General features: G+C 43.7%; 1 protein-coding gene and 1 long non-coding RNA gene across 4 annotated transcripts in view; one reads left to right on the top strand and one right to left on the bottom strand.

Annotated features, from left to right (window-relative positions):
• The window catches only part of LOC110976466 (ephrin type-A receptor 4-A-like), a 160,813-nt gene extending 149,482 nt beyond the window's left edge, over positions 1-11,331 (top strand). For all 3 annotated transcript variants that reach the window (XM_022229730.2, XM_022229732.2, XM_022229733.2), the window contains 6 exons: positions 1,155-1,292; positions 2,157-2,404; positions 2,929-3,129; positions 4,108-4,257; positions 5,188-5,375; positions 6,115-11,331. In XM_022229730.2, the coding sequence (XP_022085422.2) occupies positions 1,155-1,292; positions 2,157-2,404; positions 2,929-3,129; positions 4,108-4,257; positions 5,188-5,375; positions 6,115-6,373 (1,184 nt within the window). In that variant the 3' untranslated portion in view covers positions 6,374-11,331. The remainder of the gene's footprint in view (positions 1-1,154; positions 1,293-2,156; positions 2,405-2,928; positions 3,130-4,107; positions 4,258-5,187; positions 5,376-6,114) is intronic.
• A 1,605-nt stretch (positions 11,332-12,936) lies between these two features.
• On the bottom strand, positions 12,937-18,030 carry LOC147796393 (uncharacterized). Its single transcript, XR_015428004.1, has 2 exons — positions 17,410-18,030; positions 12,937-15,575 (listed from the first exon to the last, which is right to left on the bottom strand). It is a non-coding gene; the product is annotated as an uncharacterized LOC147796393 (long non-coding RNA).
• Positions 18,031-22,722: the final 4,692 nt, after the last annotated feature.

Here is a 22,722-nt window from a genome sequence, read left to right on the forward strand (position 1 = left end):
GTTGAAATGAGAGATTTCGGAAGGGTGGCTTTTTTGTCCTTCAAGGCTTTGGAATGATTAATGTGAACCAATAATCGAAGATGAAGGCAGCGTTTTGCATCGAGAGTTGCCCATCGGACTCGGCGGGAGAATAAAATTTGCCAAATGCAAGCCTGATAACGGGGGGGGGGGAATTCCAAATTTGTTCTGCATTGAATTGGCAGGATCACTTGCCTTCGGCAGCAGAAATGAACGAAGAAAAGAGAAAAACGGTGATAGCATTGTGGGACTGTCAAGACAGTGACTCCGCCGGACAAAAGGCGCACCACCTGCGATCCGTTTCTGCTATTGTCCAGATGGAGCGCTTGTCGATCCGATCTGTGTCATTTGCTTGGGGGAGTTACAGAGTAGGATTAGGGATGTGAGCAACGTCAGTTGTTCTGTGACGGGTCGACCTCTCAGAATCTCCCCGGTGTTTGCATTATTTTTTTCAGTTTTTGGCCCGACAGATATGTGGCGTTCAATTCTTTCTTCTGCACTTCTGAAATTTGTAGAGAGAGTGAGAAACAATGTGATCTCTCTCCCTCTCTCGTGTACTGCAGTCTCTCGGGTTGACAAAGGCTAGGGAATCCTAAATGCGCTCAACAGTCTTTTGAAGCTCGTGTGGGACACCCCCAAGGGGCACGTCTTGTTCTGTTGTCCTGTTCAAGATTTTTCATATGGGGTGGGGGGGGGGATGTCGAGTGTGGGGAGAACTCTAGAAATGCTGAAGGACAAATACGATGGATGCTGACTTGATTTGACTCTTTACTCTCGTGACATTTTCTCCGCTTGCGGGGCCTTTTCTTTTATTCAAAAGTGCAGGTTTTTCTTTCATCTCGAGTCTTGTTGTCACAAGTTGCCCACAGGGACAAGGGAAATTCTTTTTTTTTTTTCCTATCAATAAAAAAAAACAAATGTTGCTGATGTTTTCTTGGCCTTTTTATACTACGGAGATTCTAGAACAACTTTCTGTAAGATTGAAAGCCAATTTCAAATTTGAAAAAATGAATTTTACTTGCGTGCAATATTTTGGAGCATGTTCATTGTTACAGCTTTACAGAAATAGGAAGATACACCTGTATAAACATCTTGATTTAGATTTTGAAAGTCGCATGTTTTTTTTCTGCCTGTAGCTGTGATCCTGCCCCACGTTGGCAAGGTCCGTACCTACATTGACCCCTTTACCTACGAGGATCCTGTCCAAGCTGTGCGGGAGTTCGCAACAGAGATCGACGCGAGCTGCATCCGCATTTTGGACGTCATTGGCGGAGGTGAGTTGACGCAAAGCGGCCTTGCCAGGCCGTGCCAGCACCCGAAATACACATTGAGCTGACCTCAAGTAGTTGGTCCATCCTCGAGAAGCCGGCATGTCCGTTGCTGGGGGCGATGCTCGCGGCTTTGCAGGGCGTTGCTGTACGCGGAGAGAGCTCAAGATGAACGAGCCAACACCACGAACCTGTTCTGCTGCGGTCAGCTTCTGAGCTGTCGCACACCGAAGATGCATCAGGATTTGCAGAACTTCACATTTATTGAGTCATACCTACTGACTTCGTACATGCTAAGGACATGAGGAAACTCTCATGAGTTGCACTCCAGTGAGTTGGAGAGAGCAAATAACACATTGACGCACACTTACAGCCCAGTGGGCAACCTTGTTGAGAATCACGTGCGTTGTCGGAAAGCAAGTTGTGTTTTCCTTGTACACAATGCCAAATGGACGTGCTAGAAACATGTTTCAACATGTCACGCGCGCATGCTGTTCAGATCCTGTGCACTAGGTTGTCTGCTCGTATTTACAAGAAATTTATATCGTGGAATGGAAAATGCTCATCAAATGCCCCTTCAGAAAAAGGGGCAAGAGACGATTTTTGTGGGTTTCATCGATGATGGTTTGACTGCTCGGAACAACTTGCAGTTTAAAAAAACAATGTGGTTTCCAATCTTAGGCACTCTGTACAGAGCTTATTGTCAACACTTTGAACTTTGGTTTCAGTGGTCCGTACTCTTGAAAAAGACAATTCAGAAGTAGATCCTTGGAAAAGGTAAACAAGGTGTCAACCCATAAAGTGAGATTTGACTTTAGGTCGATGATTTTTTTCTCCCCTAACATCGTCGCAACCTTCTCCTCCCTCCAGGCGAATTCGGCGATGTCTGCTCAGGCCTGATGCTGATGCCAGACAAGTCCACCCGCAAGGTGGCTGTCAAGACCCTCAAGACGGGCGCCTCGGACAAGGACCGGGCTGACTTCCTGTCGGAGGCCTCCATCATGGGCCAGTTTGACGACCCCAACGTCATCGAGCTGCTGGGGGTGGTGACCCGCACCCGGCCGGCCATGATCGTCACCGAGTACATGGAGAACCGCTCCCTGGACACCTTCCTGAAGGTGGGCCCATCCAGATTGGCCTCATTTCTCCCCGCTTCATTTTGACCGTTTCCACTCGCAGACAGTGAATTTAAGAGGACAAAATGCCATAGCAGTGATATTTTTGTAATTCATTAACGGAGCAGTCAGAGAGGTTTCTTTTAGACTTTTTCAGGAAGCCTCCGGGTTAGAACTGTTCAGTTTGTAATCAGACTCAATGTAAAAAGTGTCGAGAAAGAAACCTTCCTTAGGACTTACAAAGTCACTGACTTTTGCCACTTGTCTAATTTGGTAATTCCTGATTAACCTTGCTCCTATTATTCAAAGGTAACTTTTCTAACTTTCAAGTCAAGAGAGTAGACCTTTCACATTATAATGACACCTTGCAGTGTTTGCCTCTATGTGGTCCCTTGAGGAGGGATACTATCCAACTAGTCCCCATAGGAAAGCGCACTCGTAAACAAAGCAGTGTCACTGTTTTGGGTCAATAAAGTTGTTGAAAAAGTGCAAGAAGTAATTTGCCGTGGTTACTTTGTCTTCCCCAGGAGAACGACGGCAAATTCTCCGTGCCCCAGCTGATCAGCATGATGCGCGGCATCGCCTCGGGCATGCGCTACCTCTCGGAGATGAACTTTGTCCACCGTGACCTGGCTGCCCGAAACATCCTGGTCAGTAGCACGCTGGTCTGCAAGGTGGCCGACTTCGGCCTCTCGCGGAGGAAGCATGAAGGCGCCTACGAAACCAAGGTATGCTGGATGAGGTGGGACGTCCGATCTGGTCCCACACCAGAGACCTATGTGTCCAAACTCTTCTGCTGTTAGGTGTTGTGTTTATGCAGACTTGAAGTCGATACCACCTCAAGACCAGATGCAAGGCCAGTCACAAGACCAAACTCAAGACCAGTCTCAATACCAGTCACAAGACCAGATGCAAGGCCAGTCACAATACCAAACTCAAGACCAGTCTCAATACCAGTCACAAGACCAGTTGTAAGACCAGTCTCAATACCAGTCACAAGACCAGTTGTAAGACCAGTCACAAGACCAGTCGCAAGACCAGTTGTAAGACCAGTCTCAATACCAGTTGTAAGACCAGTCACAAGATCCAACACAAGACCAGACACATGACTGTCACAAGTCCGTTCACAAGACTGGCTAGAAGTAACAGGTTGAACAATGGCAATGGAATGCTTTTGCTGCAGTTCATTTGAATCACTTGGGACTTGAATTGCATTGTTTTTTGAACATTGTGCTTCGTATGAAGAAAACTATTGGACAGAGAGAACCCCCCCCGCCTTTGTGTTGGTCATTGTTATTCAGGTATCTCAGGAATTCTTTTCAGACATCTAGGGGGGATGTGTTAAGTAACAATAGGCTGGAGTGTGTATAGGGATTGGACTTGGGGGGGTACCCCTCTGTCCCATTTCGTGCCTGGTATAATGTACTTCTCCACCAGCGAGATCTTTCAAGTCCTTTTTGCTCGAAGGGTGAAAACAGCTCTGAGAAGTGAGCCAGTGTGAAAGTTTATATCTTCAAGTAAGGCAAGGCCATTTGAAAACATAGGGCACGGCATCACAGGAACAGCATGTTCACTGCAAGCAAATCAGCTTGTGGCCAGTAGGTTGAGGGGGCCAATCTCGTTTGCATGGATTGACGTTTTTGAGCGAGGACGAGGTGTACTTCAAGATTCTGTTTTTTTTTTTTTTGTCTTGCATCCTTTTCCAGGGAGGTAAGATCCCCATCCGATGGACGGCCCCGGAAGCCATCGCTTTCAAGAAGTTCACCTCGGCCAGCGACGTCTGGAGCTACGGTGTGGTCATGTGGGAGATCATGTCCTACGGAGAGCGACCCTACTGGAATTGGCCCAACCAAGATGTAAGTCTACCTTATTTTTTATTTATTTTTCATTTACCCTCGTAAACCCTTACAGTGAATCACTGTTTTTCAAAGGTGCCTAGCAGTAACAGAAAAATATATGAGTTTAAGAAATTAAAAGTAGAAAAAAATAAATATAAAGTAGTGGTCGATATTAGTCTGATCAAAAAGTAAATTTATGACTATTGTAAACAAAGACAGGATAAGAAGAGAGCTGAAGATGATTAGAACAGACGTGTTCAGCCCATTCTGATTGAAAGGATTGGCTCTCCTAGATTAGATTCATTTCTCTCTTGATATGTATGGTTGAGCCAGCCCACAAGCCCAGCGTTAGCAGCAATGTGTATCAGGGCTTGGCCTGTAGGTTGCGTTTTGTCCCAGCAACACTGCGGGCCTGTTTAGAGAGTCCGAATAAAGTCTTGGAATTAAGGAAGGGAATTTTTCCGGCCGCATTCCAAATGCGGACAGGTTTTTAGTGTCTTCATTGCAGACCCTCTCAACGTTTTAGCCCAGGCCTAAGCCCCACACGCATGTGAGTGGAGTTGTTCACGGATGCTCTCTTGCACCAAGAGGGGTTTTGTTTTTTTCTTGGGGTTCTTTACTTTTTCTCCCGTTGCACAAATCAACATCTCCGTGGTCAAACGTGGGCTGCTATGAAGCAGGTGCCTGTTGCTTCTTTATACATGCCTCTGGCTTGACAATGTCACAGCTGCGTCTTTCAGAGTTCAGTCTTGCCAAGGGTGGATGACTGTTACGTGAGAGTGTTTCCAAATTTTGAGCTCCCCTCCCCCTAAAAACAAGTCTGCTACCCCCTCCACCAAAATTTGTTATGGAACCACCCTTGAGCCTTGAGGCTGCAAGTGAGGAAGATTAGGGCCCCCCCCCTGTACTGTTAATAAATTGATGTGGAAACCACCCCTCCCCCTTCAGGTGATCCGTGCCGTTGACAAGGGCTACCGTCTGCCTCCCCCCATGGACTGTCCCGAGGCGCTTCACCAGCTCATGCTGGACTGTTGGCAGAAGGACCGCAACCATCGCCCCACCTTCTCCACCATCGTCTCCACCCTGGACCGCCTGACCAGGAACCCCCATGCCCTGCGGCCGTTGGCCAAGGCCGAGTAAGTGGACGCTCATTTCATGTAAAGAGATGCATCTTGTGTATATCGATCAGGTTTATAAAGTCAGTGTGATCACAGATCTGGAGAATGAACCCGAGGTATCTAAATATTAATGAAAGTGGCGTTGAAAAATTTGGAAAACAACTAATATGTCTGTGGTGTTTTAGTTGTTTATAACACAAAAGAGTGGAGCTGCTTAGTGGAAATACAGATTTTGACATTGCGCTTTGAAAGTGTCATAGCTTACAAATATGTTGTAATGTTCTCATGCTTCGATAAGGAAGTAAGGACCTGTTAAAAATCAGCTGGTTTTTAATAACCTGTTCAGGATCGCGTGGATCCACGTACGTGTACCGTGGTTGTGGGGATAGCAGACGTGTTGAAATGGTGATGTGGTAGGGAAATACTGGACCAAGTACCTGTCCCCAACAACTTCGTCTCGACTTTCCCATCCATAGGATATTAGCACCTTGGCGCGGTAATGGCCTGGGTACTGTTGTTTATAGCATGGGACTAAATTTCGACTGAATGTGCACAAAAGCTGTTCAGTACGCATGAGCAATCAGTGTACGGCCAACATGACTGTCAAGTGTCCATCGATTGCTGTTTGTGGTATTACCACAATTTGTGTACCGTGGTAAGACCTGAAGCCATACCGTCAGTTGCATTGCAGTAATAGGAGAGATTCACTAACAGCGCACACTTTGTTATTTGGGGCTTTTTGTCGTTGCTCACCCAGGGTCAACCAGATAAACAACAGCGCCACTGATGTCAGCCAGCTCCGCTCTGTCACGGACTGGCTGGAGAGCATCAAGATGGGCCGCTACAAGGACACCTTCTCCCAGGCTGGCTACGTGCGGCTGGAGGACATCGCCCGCATCTCCCAGGGCGACCTGCCCCGCCTGGGCGTCAACCTGGTTGGCCACCAGAAGAAAATCATGAAGAGCATCCAGGCCATCCGCTCCCACCTGGAGCAGTCGGAGGAGACGCTAGTATAGAGTCTGGAGGAGAGACGAAGCCACCTTTGTAGATATCTTTAGGTTTTTTCTGCCGGTGTGAGAGACTAGTGTCATTTGCAGCCTTGTATTTTTTTTTCTGGCTGCCAAAAATGGGTTGAGGCTGTAAGCTTGTTTTTGTAAACTTTGGAAAAAAACTGTTGAATAATGTCACGGCTCGCTGTAATTTAAAAAGACAGGTACCTAACAAAAGGAGCCCTCATCTATGTACATTGCAAAATTTTCACTACGGCAAGGATGTCCAAGCTAGATATAACGTCTGAAGTTCAACCACGTAGCTTTCAATGAGAACACAAGACGTCACAAGGAATCTTTGCAGTGTAACAAACTGTGTGAGAGATGTTACTTATCCGGTGGCCATTCAGTGAGTGACTTGCTCCAGGACAGAAAAATTATTCAGTGAACAGACACTGCTTGAGGCCAACCTGGCCAGTGGCCGGTGACAAGTGGCCCATGGCCTTTGCTCAGTGGGTTGTGACCAGTACCTGGATATGCAACAGCTCTGCTGTTGAACCTGTGACCTACAGGCTATGCCGAGGACAGTTTCCCACTGATTGGGGTTTCAGTGAATCATCGGTAGACGGTACAACCTACTGGCGAGCTGGCCCCACCAGAAAGTCTTGTGTTAATGGTGATGGCAGACTGCATGGCTTGAAGCCAATCTGACAAGACAGCTGGCTACCTCAGTAGCCTACAACGTTGATATTGGCCTTAATGACTGCAACAATCCACAGTCCAGCCTTCTTCCCGGTCAGACTATCAGAAAACAGACTAGATGACCCTGGCTGGCGGGATTGAGACCGTCAGCTCAGAATCACCAACGTTCAACGCTCCCTACAAACAGCTGCGCATCTCCAAAACTTCTTTTTGAGTCTTGAGGCCAACTTACCAGCCACTTTACTGGCCAGCATGATACCCAGACAGCCTCAGCCGCTTGATCCATCAAACCCTAGAAACGGCTGAGCCACAGTTGTTCCTCACAGACAGACTTGCAGAGTGCCTGCTGCAGCAGGCGAAATCTTGCGTGGAAATTAGCCACCAAGTTACCGGCCGGAACTGTGACAAGTGGCCAGTCCACTGGCCAGTGACCAGGAGGTTGGTGCGCGCCCGTCAACTGTGGTGCTTTTGCATGCACAGAAGGAGTGAGACAGTCACAGGCCTAGTGTTAGCTTATACATTGCCCGAGTAGTGTAGCAGTCTTTGCACCCAAAAATACCCGCCTTCTTGTGACGAGTCAAGGTTCTAGACTGATGGCTGCTATCCTTCTGAACCCTGTCAAAGTGTTGGCGGTGTAAGTAGCGTCACTGATACACAGGCCACAATTGTTTCTGGCCGTCAGCATGTTTTGAAATTAAAGTGCATGCTAGTTAACACCTGGATGAAAACTATTGCCAAATGTCACATTGAGTTTGGCTGTATATCTGTAAAAAACAACAAAATTAAAAAACAGAAATTGCTGAATCACAAAAACTTATTTTCTTCTGTGTCAAAAAGAGAGAAGGGGTAAAGCCACAAACGGTAATGACAAAAACATATTTTTTTGAATCTTGAAAATGTCACAAGTGACTGAGTAAAGTTCCATGTTCACTGAAGAAACGCCATTTTGTGATGACTGGAGATAAATATTTTTTGGGAATCGTTTAACTTATAAAAGGAAGAAAAAACTCAGCTGAACGACAAGAATGTATAATTCGTTTTCAATTTTAGTTCTGTTAGCATTTTTAAGTATTGCTCATGTAAATAAAAGTTTGAGGCACTGTGTCCAGGGTATGTAAGGAAGTGTATGCACTTTGAAAACATTTGTTACAGCCAGAAATGGGAAAATGTTTACCGCCGTCTTGTTTTTTAATGACGGAAATTACAAATCCAGGTGATAGGTTGATGGGGTAATGTTCCTCCGAACTGCCCCTGTATCCAGCAAATTTAGCTGAAGTGAGAAAACGTCAGGTCTTTTTTTGGCAAATCAGTGTATTTGAGGAGGTGGTCACTTCATATTTTCCCCAGGACTTGTCTCTGCCCATTGCTATTTTATAAAAAAAGAAGAAAAAAAAGAAAGAATTAAAAAAAAAGTAAAATTGCCCAAAAAAATCATCAAAAAAGAAATATCTGATTTGAAAGTACTAGCAGACAATCATTCTGTAACATAGACAATCAAATTATATCATTTTATTGTTTAATTTCATTGGTGGTGGGAGAACAGTTAAGTTGCATAGAAAAATTATCAGTTTTGAATCTCAAGTTTTTCAGTAAATTTGGGTCCGCTTTCATAATTGGTGCGTTCTGTCATATTGTACATGTTTATGTAACCCTCACAAGATATATAATCAGAACGTGTGTGATTTCATCTATTGAGACAATCGTGTTTTGTACCGACAAAAAAGTTTTGTCTTTATAACCATCTTGATTTTTTTTTTGCCAAGCAGTTAAATACTACCATAACCTCAAGACCAGATTATGGGATGTGTGGTCTTTTTGGTGTTTGAGTTTTTTCCGTGATTTCAAGCACATAATGCAACTGGTTCAATTTTCATTGAGGTTTGTCTGGAGGGGGAAAAAAAAAACAAGTTGGAGATGATTGCAGGAAAAAAATGTGAGCTCCAAAAGTGAAAAAAAGGTTTTTTTTAAGTCCTTGATTCTACTCTGAACAGTACTTTGTTTTGCAGTAATTGGCACTGTGCCAATAATTGTTTTTGCATTTTTGAAAAAAAGTAATTTGTTAGACTTTGAAGTATGCCATGTCTTCTTGATTTGAAATGAAAAGAAAATTGAAATAAGATCCAATTTTTACAGCTAGACTCTTAGATAATTTTTTACTCCTTTCGTTTTTAATCTCTACAAGCCTAACTGATTCCGTTTTTTTAAAAATAAGCTCTTCTCATGAACTTTATTTTTAAGTTAAGTTGCCCGACCAAAGTCCCTCCAAAAGTGGAGTATATTTTGTACATAACTGAATACACCGTACTTTTCAACAAGTGGTTATAATTAGCCTTGATTTATTCATCCTAAATTCAGTCTTTTTTGTTGTTAAACCTCTTGATAAATAATTAACTCAGTTTAACAACTGCTTCTCTGCTAGCCTAACCTAGAGTTAGATTTTAGAAAATGTTTTGAGTTGACTGGTTTTCAAAGAAAACTGACTATCCTCTGACCTGTCTGAATTGTTTCATAACATGCCGAGTTGTTTCTGTAAGTCATGGGCGACTGCAGGGTGTTGAAAGACAAGTTCTCGTCATGTTTGGCCAAACCGCTTAGCAACTAATTCGATATGCTTGTGTGAAGTCCTACCACCTGTTTTACTCTGCCCGTGTCTGGCATTTTTAGAGTATGTTTGTCCACGCTTGTGTATCGTCCGAGCTTGGAGATGTAATTGGGTTGTATCGTGGGATCATTGCTGACATAAATGACAGGTTCAAAGGGGTTGGAAGTTTGTATTAATTGTAACGTGTTACTCAGTTGCATCAGATGAACTGTACAATGGTTTCTGTAAAGAATTAAGATTTGTACATAATATATTAACCACTTGTGTTTTTCACTAAAACAAAAGCTCTGTAATTACGTCATGAGATCTGCTGACTTTTGAGGTCTTTGTTAAGCTGTTGGATTTTTCTGGTTGTTAATGGGATATAAACATTACTGCTCAGATTAACATTGGTGTGTTGGAGATTTAACCTTTGTTGACGTATTTATTATGTGCCTAAATATTTGTTGGCAAAGAAAAAAAGAAAAACAAATTGAAAATTATTGAGAGCATGTTTTGTGATGTAAATATCGGCAGAAGTGCATTCCAGAAACAGGAAGGGGGAAGGTAGAAACGTCTCGCTGCTTGTGATTTGAAACAAAAGAATAGCTGTAAATTTGCCCACCAGCGTTTAAAAAAAAAAAAGGTGTTCGGTAGCAAATTTGTGTATGTTTTTCAGTTGTATGTTAACTAATTGTCTGTGAAGAGCGCCATCTATTGGTGTATGAAGGCCACTCGAATCCAGAGATATACTCTGTTAATACTTTTTTGTTTAATTCCAGTACATCATTGTAACTTTCTGTCTTTCAGAAGAGTGAGTGGTCACAATTTTTAGGGGAAAGCCAGTTTGAAAATAATTGATTCCCAACCTTTATGCGTAGTGTGACCTGATAGTGGGAAAAATGAAGAGAGACAGAACCTTAATATAGTTACGTTACTTTTTGGTTTGTCCCCCGAAATTCACCTGACACCCGTCTCGTTTAGATTCTTAAATGGTTGAAAATTCTCACCATTACTAAGTGCACAATGGATCCATTATTGCTGTTGTAATTTGCTGTGTCTCAGCTGTTGTGAGCAGTACTATTGCGATCTCAGTACTTGAATAATGTCCTGTGTGGAATTCCCAACAGGAGTGCATGTAAAAAAAAAAAGCAAAGCTTGTGTTGAGGATCGATGACATCCCAAATTTGCCCTGAACTTTTCTGCGGTGCCATTTTTGTAATGCCACAGTCCATTGCATTTGATCGTCGAGATCAATTTGTGTCTTGGCACCTTGGTCAAAATCTAAGAAGATACGTCTTGAAAATCTTTACAGTAACTGTGATTAGACTACAAATTGTACCTCAATGCCACATACCATTGACGATGAGTTTAGCAAAATTAAACTATGATATGAGAGTTAATGTATTTGTAGGTATTTTGCTCAGCTGAGTTGAATCCATTCTCTTTCCGCATGTCATATCCAGAAATGTGAGTATTGAAATAATAATATTGATTGGTTTTGGGGGTTATTTCAGTTTGTTTTGTTTTATAGGTTTGTATTTTTGTCAACGCGCGGGTCCCTTGCATGAGGGAAGTGCTCTTCAGGCATTTTGTAATGTACTGCGTTGGAAGCTAGTTCCACCTCTCTGTAGAGTTTTCCTCCTGAGCTAACTGCAATTGGAAAATGTATGCAAATAAAATTTTCGTAATGAAAATGAAACGGTGGTTGTGACCAGTTGTCATCTTTTCCGTTTTCTAAAATTAGTTGATTTCATTTATAGAGTTCCCCAATCTTCACTTTTCACAACACTGACATTTTATTTTATTTGAGCTCCCCAGGTATTCAGGTTTTTCAAAATTGAACGGCTGCAGCAAAGAATTTGTTATATTCTTTACAAATGAAAGTCTCAGAGGTAAGCTTTCCTGTTTAATTTTACCAAGAGTTCCTGAGATATTTTTTTTCTTCAACGTTGAACAGCAAGGGGGTTAAGCTTCCTTTTTTAAATTGAGCAACCCAAAATCTACTTTAATTCCAAATTTATATTGCTGTGGTTGTCAATTGTTTGAAAGGAATTTCAGTTATTGTAAGTTTCTAGGGTTATGCAAATTAAGTGGTGGCCAATCTAGTTTACTCGCTGAGGTTTGACCACCTTCCTGACGAGTGGCATGGAGATTTTTTGCCGGACTGAGGAGCAGAGGTACCTTGGTCAAAAACTAAGAACTTAGAAGCTTCACCGGTGACGCCATGTCTCCTGTCTGTCTGGCTTCATGGGTGCTTCATGGGGGGTATGCACCTTTGCATCATATCATGCATCATATGGATAGGAGTGCCCGCTGACATGCCGTGCTGTGCAGGTGTGGCCTACATAGTGTGGACCTCTGTAGGGTGTGATGGCATTGTGTGGACTTGCACACGTCCACGCAATGTTTTCTCCTCTCTGAAAAACAGTTTCAGAGGTATTATGGGGGTCATAAATACATGCAAGCTCTGAATATTTTGTGCATTCTCTGTCTTTTAACTAATTGAAATTGGTTTATTGTTATTTAAATACATGCAAATGTGGTGTGCTCTCTGACCTTTTTTGAAATTGCGCAATCCTAACCTTTAAATATAAGTTCCGAAATAAATATCTTAAAGAGGCCTGTGGCCTGGTGGTTAGCTTGCTTGCTTCCAGGCCAGGGGACCCTGGTTCAAAACCTGGGGTCCCCGGAAAAGGAGGTTTTTTTTTTTTTTTTTTTTTTTTTACTAAGTTTTTTAACAAAATTGTGCATGCCCACCTGGAATTGAACCCAGGTCCTTGTGCATTGCAGTTAGTGTCCTTAACCGCTATGCCACGGCACTTTCTTGAATAAATGTGTTCGTTTCTAAATGTTAAACCTTCCATTGTTTGGACTTAGAATATTTTTCAGCCAAACTGTGTACTGGAGATGGGCAAGGGCAGAAGTCCTTGGGGCTAGAAGTCTGAGAGCTGATAGGAAGGGTAGAGTGGATGGCTGAGGGCTTGGGACTATCAGTATTAGAACTTTGAGGATCCAATGGGGTTGAAGGACATAGGTTCTTAATGTTCCATATTGCTATGGGTTTATTTTAGCCCTTGTAAGCTTCAGACTGCAAGGCTCCAAGAGGGAACTCTATATAAGGAGCTTGGAAGATGTTAAGACTGGCAGGGCTTTCATGTAGGATGAGGCTGTAATGTAAAATCTCAAGATGGAAACAGGTGTACCTTAAACTCTGGCAATATAACATGGTCCAGATTAGGAGGAGGGTTAAGGCAAAAAGTACTTCAGTTTTACAAATAGATATACATGTACAAACAAGTTGGGCTAGTTTTAAATAAATGAGCGTTTATTTCACTTGCAAATAGAACTTAACTGGTTATAGCAATAAATGGTGATTGACATACACACAAAGCATTTTTGCAAGGTAATATTTTCAAATGAAACAAACTTCATGGCAATGCTAAAAGGTCCTTGGAATGCACTAAAAAGTGTTTAGTGAAAAATTAGACATTAATTTGGGAAAAAGAATTGGTTAAAATTTAAACATGTTACTGCAAAAAACTAGTTTTATGACTAAAATATAGAAAAAACCCTGTTAAAATCGGATATTTTTTGGATTAATTAAGGCCCTTTGAGAGTTTCAAAAATTACATTTTTGCAGAAATGGCCTTTCAGCACTGAGCCAACAACAATTTGCAACTTGCAGATTTGTGATAATTTTAAATGAAAGACTTTTTCTAATGCTTTGGCAATGTGGATGCACAACTTGGAAAACACAAAATGCATATAGAATTTGTCCAAGGAAAAACTTATTAAGATGAACAAAGAAATTGACTGGAGTGGGATTTGAACCTGCGACCTCTGGAACACTCTACCAACTGTGAGCTATCCAGCCCTATGTCGGTGGTTCTTCCCATTTGTCAATATCTCTGTTCGCGGGGGCAAACTTGTTAAAATGAGGTTCAGAACAGCCACTGGGTTGACTGAACAGTGCTGGTATTTTGGCTGCCTGAATGGAAACGTCATTCAATTTTTAAAAGCATGCAATAGTTACAAGCTTTTAGTCCTCAAAAGAAGTAGTATCAAAGTGTCTAGAGTCTCTCCAAATGGTAATTATTTGCAGCTTGATAACTTTTAAATGTAAACATGAATGTTTTTAAATGTGCATTAATATGAGTCAATGCGTTACAATGAAAAGAAACAAATTAAAGGCAAACAACAGTCTTTCTTTGAAAGCAACCTGAACAACTGTCTATTCAATTTACAGAGTACCTCTTAAATCATGAATAAGTTGGATGTAAGTACAGTACATGGCCACTGTACTGAACAATTCGGTATACGGAACGTGCCTCTTGGCTCCCAAATTTTCTGCGCACTTTTACTGAATATCACAAGTTTGCTTTAAATTAAAGGAAAAAGTTTGGGACTGATGATAGTGACTCAAATATTAAGATTTCAATAAACTCTGACATTGGAACGGCCATGTTGTGAGCCCATAGCAAAACAAGCAGCTGAACAAGATGATCTGTTTTACACGAACAAGAACAACTACGTATGTATGTGTAAAACTGACTTTCAACACCGGAAATAGCACCCTCTTTTTTCTGCAAATAGCGCCCTCTTTTGCCAGGACTTTTTATGGAAACCGGAACATTCTTATTTTTAGGCCTATGAAAATATGACAATTGGAACAGTACCAATGAAATTGCAATAGTTGGGGCGCTATGCTACACCAGGCGTTGTGAATGGACCCTGCCCTGTTCATTATAGCAGCATTGTACTGTATACCAATATACATTACTCGAAAAATTGAAAGGATCAGACATTTGTCTTAGAAAAATTTCAGCCAGGTGTGTACCTCATTGACTTTACATATCGTACACTGAAGCTCATGTTCATGCTTGGTTGAGCACCATAGAATGTGAGACAATGCAATTGGTTAGTCGTGTTTCAGAGCCCAATTAGCTGCAACGGTCAAAAAGCATTGGGCGATGTGTATTGCTCAGGTATTCTAAATCATAAACAGCGCCCTCATATTACCGCAATATCATTCTAACTCAGTAACAGCGCCCTCGCATTAATTGGATAAACCGCCACATTTATACATCATTTTCAGGGTGGTAAAGGGCCCAGGCAAGGTGCTGACCAATGTTTTTTTCAGTATCATGAGACTTCAGTACTCTGTCACGGAAGTTTCTTGTTTTGATGCCAGGAAAAGCCGAATTAAATGACGCTCATTTTTTGCGATGTGAATACCATTTGGTTAAATTATTAACCCTAACCGCCAAGCATATTGTTTGGCTTACACTACAAAGTACTACAAAATACTAAGTAATAGCCTGAGCCTGAAGGACCTAGCGCTACAGATTACTACTTCTGGCTAGGTTGCTTCCATTGTTACTCATACAGAGAACAATAAAGCCATGCATTCATAGTGCCACAGCACTGTATGGTACATTGTCTTATCTATTGTATCTTATGGCTTCACTGAACAATGCGGTCATGTCCTCTTACAAGCGGCAGCGCTGATTACTACATTTTACTACAAGTAGTAATTTGTAGTGTTATGTAGGGTTAGGGTTAATCACTACGTATGATCCTTTGATCCTTTGAGTAGTGTACAAATGCAGATAGACTTGTTCCATCACTAAGGTGGAAGCAAGGAACTGCATCTCTGAGAAGACTGAGTCCTTTCCTTGCCTTTTTGTGAATCAATGCCTAAGATTCTGATGATCCCTCATACAATCTTGGAAACTGTTCCTCCTCAGTGATGGATGCGAGGACTGGCATCTATCTGAGTTCCTTCCTCTCCTTGACATTCTCATGAATCATCTTTGTGAAGTCCCATAGGAGCGTGTCCTCCATCTTCCTTCTCTCCACTTTGAAGGAAGCGAGGGCGCTCTTCTCATCAGCATCATGGTCTGCTTCTCCTGGGGCATACCCACAGCTTTCATATGAGGAGGTCTAGGGAAGAAATTGATCACAAAGGGAAATAAATTGCAGCAGAAATTGAGACATTTCTTCAAAAATTATAGGGTTCTTGTACGCTCCTTTTACTTTGTAACAAACTGTTAGTGTCTATTGCTTTTCATCCATTTTCATGTCAGAAAATGAACTATGGCAAAAGGATTCCTTAGACACTTCCGACCCATGACTTCTGAAAGCATTTGTGATTAGTACTCTTTGTTAAAAATATTTTTCCAGACACCCCTTTAGGGTTTAGTGAATCAAACAATATTAACTGTTTAAGAGTCAGTTTGGCTGATTCATTTGATGTTAAAGTATTGTCTTTCCCTTTTCCTAACAAGTGAGGGCGCTGTTTTACAGTAATACTGTAATGTCAATCAGGGAAGACCACTAACCTAAAACATCTATGGACCAACAGCTCCTACAGAAATCAACGATTGATCCCGAAAGTGTGGGCAGAAATATTTCAACAGTGTACACATGTCTGTTGAGTTGGATACAAATCAGAAATTTTGGATGTTGACTGAAAATACTGACCAGTGTTTACAACATGGTCCCTTTTTTGTTTTGGTTCAATATTTGTCAAAATTAAGGTAGATCCTCCTTTAAATAAGAGCTCTGAACACTTTAAATTTTGTCCATATTCATTGCTCACCTTCAAAGGCCTGAAAAAATCCCCATAATGTATGTGATTTTAAATTTTAGACTTTATTTTTGAAATGTTTCGGAAACACAGTTCTCAGTGCTCTATCAGATATAACTTGAGGAAATATTGTTAAATTTGCTTTTCAAAATATTCACTGAACAACAGGGATGTCAGGAATTTATCTGAATTTCACATAAAGTGCACCTTGGCTCCTACTAATGGCTTGTAATAATGGGCAATATTATGAGGAAGAAAAATTGAACTGGTTAGAACTTTTATAAATGACCAACAGGGCCAACTAATGTTTGATGGACAATTGCCACAGTTGCCCCCAATCCATCTTCTTTGAGTAGAGCAGTGCTGCAGAGCAAATCATGAAACCCCAAGGAACAAGGCAGCCACTTGCTCATGGTTATTAAAAGTGGAGACGTAGGCCGTGTCCGAAACGGGCTTCCAGAGCTACGGCTAGGTCTATTGTCTACGCTTCGCTGCACATTTCCAATGGAGTGAAGACCTAGACCTAGCTCTAGACAATAGATTCGGATGCAGCCTTTTCCTTAACTGCTGTGTCAGTCTAAAGGTATTTACGTCTACAATTAGACGCTTCATTTCATGAGTTTTACTATTAAAACTATGAAACCAAAATTACTCCTAGAACATGTTGACCATGTCTCCGGAAATATGGACCATTGATCAATGGTAATTTGTCATGAAACAGCAATGAACCATGAAGGAAAATGAACTTTAGGCCAGGGCAATGTGAATAATTCCAGTATAGTGCATGCATTCAACTAGCTTGCCCTGGTTACAAGGGTTTAACCTCATCCCTATCATCTTTATTTGGTTGACACAATGCACACAACCATCCCTAGGTTAGGGTTGCTGCTAGCCACAAGCACCCAAGGGTGGATTCAGCTAGGCAAGAGCAATTTTTTTTGGAGAGGGGGCACAAACTTGATTCTTGGGGCCCAATTCTTTTTAATTTTTAAAGTTTATTCGAGGGGTTAGGCTACATTTCCACTTTTCAAATGAGGGGAAATTAAATAGACCAATAAGATCCTTTCATTTTTTCAAATGAAAACAATTTGTGCTCCTTCTTTGGTCATGACCCTGATTGGCCCCTCTCATTTTCCCGGATTCATCCTTGCAGAAAGTCAGCGATGATATGAAACACAGGACTCTTACCTGAGCTACTTATGACGTAACCTGCCTCTTCTTTTGGAGATTACATGGGTCAGTCCACTCGCACCATGACGCTAGCCAGCCTCAACATTAATGTAGGCAGCCACGGTACATGTCTGGTACATTCACCTGGCATTTGTCCCGCTGCTCTACCCCAGCCCCTTCCTTTTTTGACCAGTCCGGCCCTGTGTAGCAGCAAGCAGTGGGTTTGTGCACAGATGGAGTAGCATTTGTCCTGCTGCTCTACCCCAGCCCCTTCCTTTTCTGACCAGTCCGGCCCTGTGTAGCAGCAAGCAGTGGGTTTGTGCACAGATGGAGTAGCATTTGTCCCGCTGCTCTACCCCAGCCCCTTCCTTTTTTGACCAGTCCGGCCCTGTGTAGCAGCGAGCAGTGGGTTTGTGCACAGATGGAGTAGCATTTGTCCTGCTACTCTACCCCAGCCCCTTCCTTTTTTGACCAGTCCGGCCCTGTGTAGCAGCGAGCAGTGGGTTTGTGCACAGATGGAGTAGCATTTGTCCTGCTGCTCTACCCCAGCCCCTTCCTTTTTTGACCAGTCCGGCCCTGTGTAGCAGCAAGCAGTGGGTTTGTGCACAGATGGAGTAGCATTTGTCCCGCTGCTCTACCCCAGCCCCTTCCTTTTCTGACCAGTCCGGCCCTGTGTAGCAGCAAGCAGTGGGTTTGTGCACAGATGGAGTAGCATTTGTCCCGCTGCTCTACCCCAGCCCCTTCCTTTTCTGACCAGTCCGGCCCTGTGTAGCAGCGAGCAGTGGGTTTGTGCACAGATGGAGTAGCATTTGTCCTGCTACTCTACCCCAGCCCCTTCCTTTTCTGACCAGTCCGGCCCTGTGTAGCAGCAAGCAGTGGGTTTGTGCACAGATGGAGTAGCATTTGTCCTGCTGCTCTACCCCAGCCCCTTCCTTTTCTGACCAGTCCGGCCCTGTGTAGCAGCAAGCAGTGGGTTAGTGCACAGATGGAGTAGCATTTGTCCCGCTGCTCTACCCCAGCCCCTTCCTTTTTTGACCAGTCCGGCCCTGTGTAGCAGCAAGCAGTGGGTTTGTGCACAGATGGAGTAGCATTTGTCCTGCTGCTCTACCCCAGCCCCTTCCTTTTCTGACCAGTCCAGCCCTGTGTAGCAGCGAGCAGTGGGTTTGTGCACAGATGGAGTAGCATTTGTCCTGCTACTCTACCCCAGCCCCTTCCTTTTCTGACCAGTCCGGCCCTGTGTAGCAGCAAGCAGTGGGTTTGTGCACAGATGGAGTAGCATTTGTCCTGCTGCTCTACCCCAGCCCCTTCCTTTTCTGACCAGTCCAGCCCTGTGTAGCAGCAAGCAGTGGGTTTGTGCACAGATGGAGTAGCATTTGTCCTGCTGCTCTACCCCAGCCCCTTCCTTTTCTGACCAGTCCAGCCCTGTGTAGCAGCAAGCAGTGGGTTTGTGCACAGATGGAGTAGCATTTGTCCTGCTGCTCTACCCCAGCCCCTTCCTTTTCTGACCAGTCCAGCCCTGTGTAGCAGCAAGCAGTGGGTTTGTGCACAGATGGAGTAGCATTTGTCCTGCTGCTCTACCCCAGCCCCTTCCTTTTCTGACCAGTCCAGCCCTGTGTAGCAGCAAGCAGTGGGTTTGTGCACAGATGGAGTAGCATTTGTCCTGCTGCTCTACCCCAGCCCCTTCCTTTTCTGACCAGTCCAGCCCTGTGTAGCAGCAAGCAGTGGGTTTGTGCACAGATGGAGTAGCATTTGTCCTGCTGCTCTACCCCAGCCCCTTCCTTTTCTGACCAGTCCGGCCCTGTGTAGCAGCAAGCAGTGGGTTTGTGCACAGATGGAGTAGCATTTGTCCTGCTGCTCTACCCCAGCCCCTTCCTTTTCTGACCAGTCCGGCCCTGTGTAGCAGCGAGCAGTGGGTTTGTGCACAGATGGAGTAGCATTTGTCCTGCTGCTCTACCCCAGCCCCTTCCTTTTCTGACCAGTCCGGCCCTGTGTAGCAGCGAGCAGTGGGTTTGTGCACAGATGGAGTAGCATTTGTCCTGCTACTCTACCCCAGCCCCTTCCTTTTCTGACCAGTCCGGCCCTGTGTAGCAGCGAGCAGTGGGTTTGTGCACAGATGGAGTAGCATTTGTCCCGCTGCTCTACCCCAGCCCCTTCCTTTTCTGACCAGTCCGGCCCTGTGTAGCAGCAAGCAGTGGGTTTGTGCACAGATGGAGTAGCATTTGTCCTGCTGCTCTACCCCAGCCCCTTCCTTTTCTGACCAGTCCGGCCCTGTGTAGCAGCAAGCAGTGGGTTTGTGCACAGATGGAGTAGCCTTTGTCCTGCTGCTCTACCCCAGCCCCTTCCTTTTCTGACCAGTCTGGCCCTGTGTAGCAGCAAGCAGTGGGTTTGTGCACAGATGGAGTAGCCTTTGTCCTGCTGCTCTACCCCAGCCCCTTCCTTTTCTGACCAGTCCGGCCCTGTGTAGCAGCGAGCAGTGGGTTTGTGCACAGATGGAGTAGCATTTGTCCTGCTACTCTACCCCAGCCCCTTCCTTTTTCGACCAGTCCGGCCCTGTGTAGCAGCAAGCAGTGGGTTTGTGCACAGATGGAGTAGCATTTGTCCTGCTGCTCTACCCCAGCCCCTTCCTTTTTTGACCAGTCCGGCCCTGTGTAGCAGCGAGCAGTGGGTTTGTGCACAGATGGAGTAGCATTTGTCCTGCTGCTCTACCCCAGCCCCTTCCTTTTCTGACCAGTCCGGCCCTGTGTAGCAGCGAGCAGTGGGTTTGTGCACAGATGGAGTAGCATTTGTCCCGCTGCTCTACCCCAGCCCCTTCCTTTTCTGACCAGTCCGGCCCTGTGTAGCAGCGAGCAGTGGGTTTGTGCACAGATGGAGTAGCATTTGTCCCGCTGCTCTGCCCCAGCCCCTTCCTTTTCTGACCAGTCCGGCCCTGTGTAGCAGCGAGCAGTGGGTTTGTGCACAGATGGAGTAGCATTTGTCCTGCTGCTCTACCCCAGCCCCTTCCTTTTTGGACCAGTCCGGCCCTGTGTAGCAGCAAGCAGTGGGTTTGTGCACAGATGGAGTAGCATTTGTCCCGCTGCTCTACCCCAGCCCCTTCCTTTTTCGACCAGTCCGGCCCTGTGTAGCAGCGAGCAGTGGGTTTGTGCACAGATGGAGTAGCATTTGTCCCGCTGCTCTACCCCAGCCCCTTCCTTTTTCGACCAGTCCGGCCCTGTGTAGCAGCGAGCAGTGGGTCTGTGCACAGATGGAGTAGCATTTGTCCTGCTACTCTTCTGCAGCCAGCTTGCTCGATGTTTAGTGCTGCTGGTCTTGTTCCCTGATCGGTCTTGTGCTGTATCTTTTAATGTCACACACACAAAAAACAGTGAACAGTTTTGTAGCAAGTAGCAGTGATACACAGCACAGGTGTAGAGTTCATTTGCCTCATATCGTGCATGGTGATATATCCAAATGTTTAAAAAGGCAATTTGTAGAGTCTAAGTTTCTCTCTCTCTGTCCTTGCTCTACGGTTGCTCGGACTATTACTTGACTGATCTACATCATCCTGATGCTGTCGCGTCAATTATCATTTCAAAAATTCAAATGCGCACAGCATGCCAAAGTGAAGTTGAGCTTGTTGGGCTTATCATCCCACTATCTGATCATAGACCTGGAGGGTTGCTTTTTCTTCTCCAGGTCTATGATTCCATAAAACCCAACATGCCCAACTTCACTTTGGCATGCTTTGCAGTGTGCATATTTGAATTTTGGAAAAAATTGAAGGACTCCAGAGTTATTCTCGTTTTAAGGTTTTCTTTTGTTTTAACAACTAGGCCCTAATTAATATTCATAAGGGATTTAGTACCTGGTTATTTAGTATTACAGCTTCAAGTATGTAGGGGGAGCACATCAGACCCAACGACTTGAGGGATAAACAATTTGTAAGATGTGTGCAAAATCTTAGTGGGCATACAGAAATTAAAAATAAGGCCTACTAAAGTTATTCATGCATGTCATGTCATTTTCACAGAAATGGGCCATGCACATACTGTAGCCAGTGGGCTTAGGTGTACGTAGGTGGTGCAGTCCACTAATTCAAGCAATCTCCTTTTTCAAAAGATACTGTGGCACTTTTAATGCTAATTAAAAGTGCCCCAGTATCTTTTGAAAAAGAAGGAGGGGAATTGTATGGCCCCCAAAATGGTTAGATTGTGTAAATCTTTGCCAGAGTCAACTCCCTGGGTCTTTGGGCTTACATTTGAGAGCAGAATGGCTAAAAAATACTGTTGGAAAAATAGTCCTAAGTGCCCGAGAAAGTTGAGGGTTGTCACTTGTAAAATTGCTGCAAGCAGACTTTGGAAAAATCACTTTTTGGGGGTAATTTTGTTTTGAGGGAATAACTCAAAATGTAACCCACAGAAAATTGAAAAGAAAGTAAAAGATTACGGACCATACAATAATTTAACGTGTGTTTCAGATGCCTCAGGGATGTTGGTACACATTATTGGGCCCCGAACAATGCTGATTTTACCTGGATTTGTGGAGTACATCCCTAGTGTTGATCCTAGCCCTACATGTAGGATTAGTCTCAACATGGTCCTTTCCTTTCTCCACGGTCTCATCACTCTCAACTTAAGAACTAGGCCTATGAATTAAATTCCTGTAAAGTGTGGAATAATAAAAGCAAATCCATTGTACTTACTCCATCAATGTCATAACGGAGGTGTGCCAGCGATTCCTCAAAGACTAATTTCTTGATACACGAAGTCGCGAAAATAAACGGATCAAAGCGACCACCGTGAGCTCATCAGCGACTACATGTACATGACATTGGTACACATGCGCACGTGCGCCCCCGCAACCACGTGTTGTTTGCGGAGTGCCTGTCCCCTCTCACAATGGCCAACACCTGATCGATACTTGAGGTATATTTATCAAAAAGAGTTCCGTACATCACACAGACATCACTTGACATCCCGTGCACACACTTTTAATTATTGAAAAATTGCAAGGTTAACCCTTAATTGTATTTTTTGTAGTTCACTCTGGAAAAATTTGCGTATCCCACAAAGTTTTTTAATAACATAAAAGTCTTTTACTTAATTTAAACGGCAAGTCAAACCTTAGGCACATTTTTATTTTGAAACCAAATATGAATATTTGGGTAACTGAAAATAAAACACTTTCATCCGTTTGTGATCTCAAGTTGGAGAAGGAATGAATATTAAAACTCTTTAAAAGAAGAGGCAATATTAACCCTACAGTTTAAATTTGGGAAAATGAATTTGTGGGAACCGTAATGTGCAATTCCAGGGTTAACCCCTTGTAGTTTAATTGTAGAGGAAAATGAAAATC

Source organism: Acanthaster planci, linkage group LG16 (genome assembly GCF_054643075.1).
Source record: "Acanthaster planci isolate LZ-2023a linkage group LG16, COTS_SCS, whole genome shotgun sequence".
In the NCBI taxonomy this organism is placed as follows: Eukaryota; Metazoa; Echinodermata; class Asteroidea; order Valvatida; family Acanthasteridae; genus Acanthaster; species Acanthaster planci.